The following is an 11,398-nucleotide window of genomic DNA, read 5'->3' as shown; positions in this document are numbered from 1 at the left end:
TTTTCCAAGTGAAATTCTAAATAACATGTTATGATAGGTATATATGTATCTTCTGCATGTTATTTTAAGTAATGTCATTTTGCATAAATTTTTATAAAATCATATCTAAAATGGATAAGTGGTTAATATAACTAACTTTTACTTTTACTTGACAAATGACAAGAAGCGTGATTAATATATAATAACAGTCAAGGATAATAATAGCAATAGATCGAAGTGGCAAAACAACATTACCCAATGCAACCATATATAACTGAATTACCTACCTAATAACTATAATAACAGAACCCATGCATTATGATAGCTGGAACTCTAGCCTTAGATTCTCTAGTATATAAATTAAAGAATAGAGTGTTGTAAAAATATTAAAAATGTAATCTTAAGTTTTATAATAATTTTGAAGTGTTATTAAAATTATACAATTACTGTAATAAAAACCGACTATAAACAACATTAGTATATATATAAATACAACTATATTAGATATAAATTAAAATTATCTACTAAAATTAATTATTAATATAGAATATATATTAAATTATAAAATATATATTAAAAATAAATTAAATATATATTTATCTACAAATATAATAATTAATTTAATAACTAATTCTTAATATACATATATATAATATTTTTTGATGTGCACATAATATGTATACTTGCTACTCTCCTAAGTGATAGGTCTGTTCATAATGACCGCTAGAAACCATTTAAGTCGGTCAAACCTCTCACCTTTGGATTCTTTTTGAAACAAAATAAAAAAAAAGTATTATTTAAAAAAAAATATATTTTAATTTTAATTTTTGAAATGTATTTTTTGTTTAGGACATACAGATTTGCAGCACTTAGGCAAATTCCTATAATTTTATAGAATTTGCAAAACATCACCTAAATTCCATCTAAAATTTCTAAACTCAAATTTTTAAGTTATTATTATTGTCTCTAAAAATACATAAGAGTATATTAATATAGCAATATCGCTGGCAATAATAACAATTATTGTCATCGTTTTCAAAAATACATAGATACACAACCATATTTAATAAGATTCTTTTTTCTATTATAAATTGAAAAATTATTATTTTTTCAAAAAAAAAACTTATTCATGTGTACTTTTGTATATTTTTATATACTTTGGAGATGATGATAATAGTTGTTATATAGACTGTTATGAAAGTTAACAATTTGAATCAGCTAATTATTTATAAGAATGTAAAGTAAAATTCGCCGAAAATGTGACGAACTTATCTGAAGTAAAAAAGAACGTATTCTGGTATTTAAAGTTTAAATAATTCGTTTTTAGAAATAATAATATTTTTAATTTATTTAAAAAAAAAATCTTCTCACCTTTATTTAATAATTAGACATCACTTATAGAGCTAAAAACGAAACTGGAAGAAAAACAAAATAAAGAAAAAAAAGAGAGTGAAAAGTTAATGAAAAATGATGGATGATGAAAAGCAGAGAGAAGGTGCTAAGGACTTGGGTGTTTAAATCTTTGAGATACACATACTATAGCTGCAATATTAATTTCGTCTAGTATATTATATATTTAGGAAATATTGTATAATAAACTTTTTTATCAATAAGTATATATTATTTTATTTTGTGTAATTATAAATTTATAACCCTTGATCACTGCGAAAAGTTTGAATAATTATTATACAACAGTGTTCTTTTAACTTCTTATGGGGAGTTATCCAGTCATTAGTGCTATAGCCTCGTCATATAAACACAATTCGGTTCGTGGCTATTATAACCTAAAAACATATAAAATAATAAAAAATTTGGAATATTCTTCAATATACGTGGAACAATAGGGAAGTGGAACTAGACGTGTTACGCATGCTGCATGTCACGTGTCAAATGATGTGTATCCTGCCAGAACATAAGAGAGGAGGGTGCTCCTCTTAAGAAGGAATTCTTTTTCTAATTAGATGTAGTAACAGTTATCGTATTTAATACCGCATCTATTTTTATCATCATCTATTTTTGGTTTTGGTGTGGTTACCTTTGACTAATTCTAGGATAACTTTATCGACCGTAAGATAAATACTAATTTCTAGACAGGGCACATATATTTGATTTGATTCCATGTTTTAGTCACGTTTATTATGAAACTTACATGGTCTTTAAAGACATAATGATAATGATTAGAGACTAAATTAAATGTTCGAGAACAAAAATATATTAATTCGAGAAAAGAGGGCGAACATTACTATTATTAATAAATGGTACATTCACATGAATGATTACATGGCTGTGCTTGGTAGCTTGGTAACGCCATCACAACTCACAAGACACCAACTCTGAAACTGAAAGTGCGGTCTTACATATGAACTTATCTCGGCACAAAGAAAAAGTCTAGGGAGCCAGCAGTTTTATTGAATTTTGGCCAGCATGTAACCAGCAGAGGAAGGTGAGCCATTGGATGAAATCTCACATCAATCTCACACCATCAAATCATCATTGATGGCTAGTTGATGGCTAACAATCACAAAAATTGCTGCCCCCTAACATTGCTCCGGCACAAATAATATGATATATGATACAATACACCTTGGAACAAAGCAAGCAACATGTTCCTTTTCCTTTTCAATTTTTTTTTTTTGGGGAACAAAGGGGGGGGGGGGGGGGGTATGCTTTTTTGTGTGCATGATCTTACAAAGTGAAAGGTCTAGTGTCCATTAAGGTGCTTAAAGTTATAATGTTATATATATACACCGTATATATCAATGTTTTCTCTACAATCTCTATATATAATTCAAATCTCCAAAGTCATTCAATTAATGTTGATGAGCCAAATTCATGCAAGGGGTGGCATTTTGTAAGGTGTACGGGGAATCCACCATAATTATTTGTGCCTACTTTTTCAGTTACTGAAAAAGCCAAAACCAAACCAAAAATGAAATGATGAACAAGCATCAGAATCCATCATCATCGCTTTGGCTTGTGTTCTTGTTCTTGTTGCCCTCTTAGCTGTGTCTCGTTTAGAAAAATCTTGGAATTTGGATTGCAGGGTTGCTAGCTTCATTTTCAATTTGTTGCATTATTTGGTGGATTTTTTTTTTTTGGGGGTCATTATGGCTGGTGGACAAAGACAAAGGAGGCTCAACAAGTCATGTATTCTCCTCATAGGTATGTACATTTAATTATTTAATTATTATAAATATCTCTCTAGTTTCTCATTTTCTAACTATTTATTGGAAATGATTGTTAACTTATTTTATAGATTGAGAACAGTGGTGTTTGTTATTAGTGAAGCTTGAATGAATGTTTTGTTTATTTTTTTTTTATAATTTTTAAAAGCATCTTAACGATACGATTTCTCTAAAGTAAGTGTCTGGAATTTTGATTTTGGAGGAATGGAAAAAGGATTCCTTTTTAGTCTTGAAACTCTTCCTTTCTAATTTTTCACAGAAATGTTCACTTATTAAAAAACATATTACTATTAGAATATATAGTTGTCATTGTTATTTATGAAGCATCTTTGTTTTAATGATTAATTGGTGTTGGGTATTGCAGCAATTGCAGGCATAGAGAGGTTTGCATATAAAGGGGTGGCATCAAATTTGGTTACATACCTAACTGATGTAGTGAAGCTAAGGAACTCATCTGCTGCGAAAATGGTTAATAGTTGGTGTGGCTTCACTTCCATAATGCCCTTGTTGGTGGCACCCATTGCTGATGCTTATTGGCACAAATATTCCACAATTATGGCCTCTTCTTTCCTCTATCTTATGGTGAGTCACCCTCCACAACTTCAATATCAACTACCTTTATATATGAATAAACCTTTAATTATGGTAGAACTTACTTTGTTTATTATTAAATGAGATGTGAATCAAATTTAAGTGAAATCTATGTCCCATTTAATGATAGATAAAATATGAGTCAAGCAGCATATTCTTAACATAGGACAATTTTTTGGAGTTTAGATATGACATACTAATATAATATAGCAGCCATATTTGTAATAATATATTATTCTTATTAGTTCTATTATGGATTGTGTTGTAGGTTTGTTAGAGTCCGAGTCATAAATAATCTTCCTATTTGGGCATACATGAAATAATGATCTCTATAAAAATTTCAGATGGTATGAGAAAGTGTATCATGTTTTGCTACCTTTCAAAGTCAGATATAAAATCAACCAGAGTTTCAACATAAATTTTTTTGGCAAAGAAGAACACAGACACTTTAATAATCCTGAATAACATGAAAAGTTTTACTTGAAATCTAAGAAGGAAACGAATTTTCCATAGCCCCTCATTTTTCACTACTTATATTAAATTTTCCAGGCATAGATTACCTATGTAAGCTAGCTGTTAATGTTGTTGTGTTTATTATTATTATATTGGCTATGTAATATAATTATAAATCTGCTAATTTTCGGTTATATGAAGCTACTTAAATATACTTATTATTATTTTCCATCACTAATATGTCTGGGATTTCATATTCTTATGTATGTAACCACAAAATAAATAAATAAATAAAATAAAAACATAAGCATGTGTTATAGAACTGAAGTTATTGTCTTGTCCTGTTGAAGCAGTAAAACAACATGATAACATGATAGGATTGAAAAGATTAACTTTAGATTAGGGAGAGAGAAAAAGAAAAGGTATATCTTTTTTCCTCTTTAATTATTCAATGTAGCACTCAAGCACCACAATCTAAAAGGTGATCGTTATTGAAAAAAAGATCCATCATTAAAATGACCTAAAGTTAAGAATTGTAAAGTTATAGCAACATGGTTCTCATGTCTTTACAATATAATACAATCATGTCTTATACAACATGATTCACCAAAAACAACAGTAAGACCATACTTTAATTTATTACATTCTTCTTATGCTTATGATTTTGTCTGTTGAACCACACCCTTCTTGTTTTGGTGAAAGAACTTTCACATTAATAAGCACATGTACATTTCCCTATCTTGAGGTAGCACTTTGTGGCTGCTTTAATTACTTAGTTTGAACCAGTATATAACGGCGCATTTCGTTGACATAGATTGTTTTGGAATCTGAAGTAACATGCATGTCCTTGGAAATAGAAAGTACTAGAGTTTTTTATGTTGCTAAATATGTACTAGTGTCTTTTCCTTTACTATTGTCTTATTAAAAAATTCTATACGAATGGCCGATTTGGTAGTTAACTTTTGGGATACACTTAGTATGGTTGTAACTTATTTTGTTCATAACCCAGTGAGAATTGAACTACAAAGATATAAAGTTTTGAACTATATAGATATAGATGTCAAACATAGAGTTTTTACATCAAGTTGCAAAGTGGAATTCAATATTTGCTTAATCATGAATCAACAACTAAATTTGTGTTCTCTTATTAGGGACTTACAGCATTGACATCAACAGCACTAGCAAGGTCATGGCACCACAGAAACAGAACAATGTCTTCTTCCTTCCTCTCTCTGTCTCTCTATTTGATTTCATTAGGCCAAGGCGGGTACAACCCGTCGCTGCAAGCCTTCGGAGCGGACCAACTGGACGAAGATGAAGAATTGCCTAGTAGCAAAGATGACAAAAGTTCCAAGAAGAAAACATTGTTCTTTCAATGGTGGTATTTTGGTGTTTGTAGTGGAAGCCTAATGGGTGTGACAGTTATGTCCTACATTCAAGACACATTTGGTTGGGTGATCGGGTTCGCAATCCCTGCAATTTCAATGGCTATGTCCATTTTGATTTTCTCATGTGGAAACCCTATATATACATATAAACATGATGATTGTGATGATGAACATCAAGCTAAGAAGCCATTTAGGGACATGTTTCAAGCTATGAAAGAATCTGCATTAAAATGCTTCCATTGTGGAATTACCTTACCCAATGAAAAGTCTGAGGTTTTAGAACTGGAGTAAGTTCCACTTTCACATAATTAAGTTTTATTAGCATGATTAATGTTAATTTTACTCTATTGTCATGCTTTGGCACATTCTTATATTCTAAGATAAAAAAAAATTAGAGAGTGTATTACAAGTAAGAGAAATGTTTTTTGAACATGCAACTCCTTATGCACCATAAGAATACCCACTTTAATTTATCACTCTAGGATTTTGCAGTAATCTCCACTTTCTTTTTCTTTATTTAAAAATGAGTAATGCTAGGGAATCAATAATATAGTAGCCAATAATATAGTCAACACTATAACAAGTTGCTAAAAATGAGTTTTTGATGAGTTTAATTTCAGATGTTTCTTTAATTGAGTTTCAGATGTTCTCATTTTTTAGAATTTTAGTTTTTTTTTTTCTTGTGCTGAATGTTGGCTGCAATGTTAGTTCCCAAAATTTTCTCATAATTTTTTTCTTTTACACCATTAGATTGAGTTGGGAAATAATGATATCCATTTTTCATGTACAAATTAAACAAATGAAACGAATGAAATACCAATATTACTATGAAACATCATATTCTGACAAAAGACACTATTCATTTCATAAATCAACTAAAAGAAGGGAAAATTATCATTATGATACTCGTGTTAATGTTAGTACTTACATGAGAACATTGTATTTACATGTTTCAGGCTTCAAGAGAAACCCCTTTGTGAAGAAAGCATGGAAAGCCTCAAGAATCTGAAAAAAGATTCTAAAACTAGGAAGCAGCTACTATCACATGGCAAGGTTGTTCTTAGGCTCTTACCAATTTGGACAATGCTTCTAATGTTTGCTGTGATCTTCCAACAACCAGCAACATTCTTCACAAAGCAAGGCATGACAATGAAGAGAAACATTGGACCAAATTTCAAGATCCCACCAGCAACACTCCAAAGTGCAATAACACTCTCCATAATCCTCTTGATGCCACTCTACGACCGAATCTTCATACCGATCACCCAGATCATCACGCGCCAAAACAAAGGCATAAACGTGATGCAACGGATGGGAATCGGTATGGTTCTCTCCATCATAGCAATGGTTCTAGCGGCGCTAGTCGAAATGAAACGGCTAGAAATCGGCCAACGGATGAGAATCTCATCATCCGGGTCAAGAGAAGAGGAAACAACAGTACCATTAAGCATATTCTGGTTGCTTCCACAGTACATTCTTCTTGGGATCTCAGACATTTTCACTGTGGTTGGAATGCAAGAGTTCTTCTACAGTGAGGTTCCTACAACAATGAGGACAATGGGGATTGCACTCTACACAAGTGTGTTTGGTGTTGGTAGCTTTGTGAGTGCACTTTTGATTACACTTGTTGAGGTCTTCACAAGTTCAAGAGGGATACCAAGTTGGTTCTCTGATGACATGAACAATGAAGCAAGATTGGACAGTTATTATTGGCTCTTGGCATGTTTGAGCTTTGTGAGTTTAGTGTTGTATTCATTATTGTGTAAATACTACCATAGTAGTAGTAGTAGTTGTAGTGATTCGGATTGTGAAAATTGACATCTATTTACTCTCTCTCTCTTTTTTTAATATCCGTTTTGGCATGTAAACTACTTTAACTGATGTTGAATAATAGTTTATGGTGTATTTTGATTATTAAATATTGGAGAATTATTCTACAATGCACAAAGAATGTAATGGTGCAAAGTGCAAAATGCACATTGGGATCTAATGATAAAGATTATAGGTCCATTGTTTCAACCTATATATACTTTAAAATTTCTTGTCCTCAGACATGTTTTTCACTTCAGTTTGTTTTCCGTTTTACAATGTAAACAAGGAAATGAATAAGAATGAGAGTAAAAAAAAAAAAATTAAGAGTAAGAATTTAATTTAGGGAAATTCTATAGTACTGACTATGGTAGGAAAATATATTATGCTGTCCTTATGTGTCTTTTAAAAAGAGTGACGCGTGATTTTAGTCAATCAGTTTTGTCCTTATGAGAGTAATTAGTTTTTATGAGAATAATTAGAAAGTTTTTTTTTGTCAGATAGATTAGACCGTCTCTAGTTCTAAGTATTACTCATGTAATACACACTTACCTAACACACTCACACACACTGCATGAGTTCATTTAAGGGTTCATTTTTTCTCTCATAAGACTTGAATCCGGGTGCAGCTTCTTGTGAGGCAGCAAATACTGGCACTAGCTCCAAACCCCGGCTGCAATTAGAAGGTTATTTAACTTTTTTTTTTGTTATCTACGGTATCCCCCAATCCAACAGGTTAAGAACTAATCCGTCGTGGATCTGAGCTCCATTTAAAGGTCGCTGACCAATGGGTTACTGCATACACAAGGCGGGATTCGAACCCATGACACTTGCCTAAGCGGACTTTATTGTTTGTGTTGGTGATTTTTTGTTTTTTGGTCATAGCAAGGCCCAACCAGCCTATTAAAGAAAATCTAGGAACCTAGCCCCACCCGACCTGAATAAAAAACACTCCAGTAACCCAATCAAAGCGAGTAAGCGACTACACTCCAGTAACCCACTCAAACACATCTCATCATCTCCTGCTGCGCGTCTCCTCCATTGATGAAGGTTTTCATCATGCCCACTTGCCCAGCCTACGAGACGCTTCCGTGGCTCTCATTGCTGCGGCGCTAATCACGGGTTGAGAGACTCCTCCATCGCTCCCGAAAATTGCTCCCAAACATATCAATTCATGCTTGAAACGGATGCTGAGAACGATTGTTCGTGGTTACGAAGAAGTCCCAAACGTGGCTTGCAGTTTCAAGGTGAACCGGACTTCCTTGGTTGGTTGGTGTTGAAACCCGACTATGTCCCTCATCCATCCGCCCTCCAGTTCTAAAACACGGCGTCATCTCGTTCCGTCGTCACTGTGGACGACCCTCAGCCTCTCTTCTGTTTTTGTGTTGTCTCCTTTCTCGTGCTTCATTTTTCCGTTCACCATCGTCGTCCTCTGGGAGGTCAACGTTGCAGTCAGTGGCGTGGGTCACCGTTTTCCTCTGCTCTGCCTCTGCATATCGCCGTCTTCTGCTCTGTCCTCGCAGTGCTCGGGCTGGCCGTCTACGGTTGTTCCTCCTCTAAAATTAAAGATTTAAACTTTTTAATTTTAAAAAGTTTAAAATTAAAAAATATATATATATATAATGATTTTTTTTTGTTAAAATTAGAGAGACTCGAACCCGCGATCTCTTACGTGAGTATGGAAAGGCTATAAGAATAGTTAAAAGATTTAAAAACACAATTTCAGCAAAATTGGGATCATGCGTACGCATGCCTCGTCCATGTAAGCATGAGTGTCGAAATTGCCACTGGCGCATACCCAGACTATATTGCGTACGTGGAGCTCCCACGTTTTTGTAGGCAAGAGTATTGGGCAGAGTCCTATACCCGCGTCGTGTGACACGTCTGCATGCGCATGTTTATCCGTTTTTTGAAAGCTGCTTTACTGCAGAAATTCAATTGTTTACCACAAACTTTGAAATCTCATAATGTTTTTCACAAAATTCATTTTTCAATTTTCTTAAATCATTGAAAAGGTTGTTGAATAAACTTTTATAAAAATAAATTTTCGTTAAATTCTCAACTTCGAGGACCAAGTTACGACTCACCGAAATTGGCTAAAAATCTATCTTTTTTTACCAAAAACTCTCCACTTTCAATTTTATACCAATTCTGAATCCCTTGCATTTGACACCCAAAACCATTATCTCTATTTTAATATCATACTCAAATCAAACCATATCTAATCCACATAACACCATATCATTTATTAATTATCTTTCTCAATAATTTTTTAATGCAAACACACCTCAAACATTGAAACACAATTTCTAAACATTAATCACTCTAAATTCATTGTCACAATCATAATCATAATCACACTATTCACAATGACATCAATTCACTTATTTCATACCATCAAAACTTACCCGAACTCACCCGTTCACAGCCTCTAGCCCAATCTCTTTCAATACCCAATTCATAATTATCAACAATATCATTATAGTAAATCATCTACAGAAAATTCAATCAATAACATACATCCCATCATAACATTCACACTAAACCAATAACAACCAACCCCACCAAAATTCAACAATATCCTAGGGTCATTTAGCCTAAGACTTCATATCACATTACATGGTATTTAAATAAAACTTAAATCGTACCTTGATGACGGCGGTTCACACCCAACACTTAGATTTTCTGCCCCAATGACACCCAAGCTTTAAACAAGCCACTAAGGTTCACCCAAAAGTTTCGTAAGCCAAATTCAAGCTCCCAATGTGTACCAAAATCACCCAACAATTCTAATGTAATTGATTCACACATATATCAACTTAGAGTTCATAAAATTTGATAAACCATAAGGGTTTAGAGGTTTCTTACCTTAACCCATAGAAATTGTTGATAAAACCCAGTTATAACTCATACTAGAGTACTCCTAAACCATCAAAACCATGAAAAACTCAATAATCCAAAGCCAAAAAATTCTATTAGGGCAGAGAATTGGTGTATGGGTTTCAAATTACTCACTACTTTGTTCAGTTAGAATCGAAGAGGATGAGCTGGGCTTCGCGTGGCTGCAAACAGTGCGCGATCAGAGCTCAAGAGAAAAAGTTATAGAGCTTTAAAGATCAAAGGAGGCTAGGTTTTTTGTGTTTCTTCTTTTCTCTCTTCCTCAATCATGTTGCTCTATCAAGAAAGGAGGAAGAATGTTTGAGTTGTGCTAAATGGGGTTATATATGTGGGCTTGGGCCCACTTGGGCCCGATTCACTCTATTTAGTCCATTGGCCCAAAACCTTTAAGATTGGTGTTTTAATTTGAATTTTAATTATTTTTATTTCTCCAAATTATAAATTCTACTTTTTTGATCCCTCTGGCTCATAATTAGTTTTTTCACTCACAGTACCAAACAGTCTAAGCCAATACTACCGATTAAATTTTCAATATGCGTCCTTACACATTTTTCTGCAAAAAAGTATATTTTTCCACTTGAAAAAATCCTCTGAATCCAAATATCACATTTAAATTTTCAAATTATGATTCTAGATTTTTCACCCTCCGTCGACCCATATTTAATTAATTATTTATTTAATTTTCATTTAATCGGGGTTTTATATCCTACCCACCTAATTAAAAATTTTGCCATTAAAATTTAGTTGCCTCAAATTCGTCTTCAAGTCACGATGCATCTTTGTTGTTATTAGGATTAGTCAAGAATTTAAGACTGAGTCGATAGTTCTCTCTCCCGTATCATGCAATTGAAACTAGTGCCATTTCCGGCACCAAGTCTTCCTTAAGTTCACTCTCCCTCGCCATAAGGATTGGGTCTAAACCTTGTTTGTCATTTAATTAATTTAAATCATTTGCATTCCTCTACACTACACTTCATCAATATTGAATTCAACTACTCTCGCACCACTCATTCTACAATCCTTTAGCATTAATTCAAACACCAGTCTACATTTCTCATTCTTACTTACAACGTCATAACTTAAACCGAACTCAAG

The 11,398-nt window shown here is 33.0% G+C and overlaps 1 protein-coding gene across 1 annotated transcript; it reads left to right on the top strand.

The window, feature by feature from the left end:
- Positions 1-2,668: 2,668 nt before the first annotated feature.
- LOC130982409 (protein NRT1/ PTR FAMILY 5.8-like) lies at positions 2,669-7,589 on the top strand. The gene is made up of 4 exons (XM_057906408.1): positions 2,669-3,141; positions 3,529-3,746; positions 5,360-5,883; positions 6,553-7,589. Exons 1-4 carry the CDS (start codon positions 3,087-3,089, stop codon positions 7,412-7,414), a joined length of 1,659 nt encoding a protein of 552 aa, XP_057762391.1. The 5' UTR covers positions 2,669-3,086; the 3' UTR covers positions 7,415-7,589.
- Positions 7,590-11,398: the final 3,809 nt, after the last annotated feature.

This window comes from Arachis stenosperma, chromosome 5 (assembly GCF_014773155.1).
Source record: "Arachis stenosperma cultivar V10309 chromosome 5, arast.V10309.gnm1.PFL2, whole genome shotgun sequence".
Taxonomy (NCBI): domain Eukaryota; kingdom Viridiplantae; phylum Streptophyta; class Magnoliopsida; order Fabales; family Fabaceae; genus Arachis; species Arachis stenosperma.
Note: the sequence above shows the minus strand (reverse complement) of the source record. Positions and strands in the feature narration are given on the sequence as shown.

What these genes read in the sequence shown, in the direction of transcription:
- LOC130982409 (XM_057906408.1), top strand. Translation starts at nt 3,087, where the DNA reads ATGGCTGGTGGACAAAGACAAAGGAGGCTCAACAAGTCATGTATTCTC. An exon ending in GTCATGTATTCTCCTCATAG is followed by an intron (nt 3,142 to 3,528) that starts GTATGTACATTT and finishes TGGGTATTGCAG; the next exon opens with CAATTGCAGGCATAGAGAGG. An exon ending in CTTCTTTCCTCTATCTTATG is followed by an intron (nt 3,747 to 5,359) that starts GTGAGTCACCCT and finishes TTCTCTTATTAG; the next exon opens with GGACTTACAGCATTGACATC.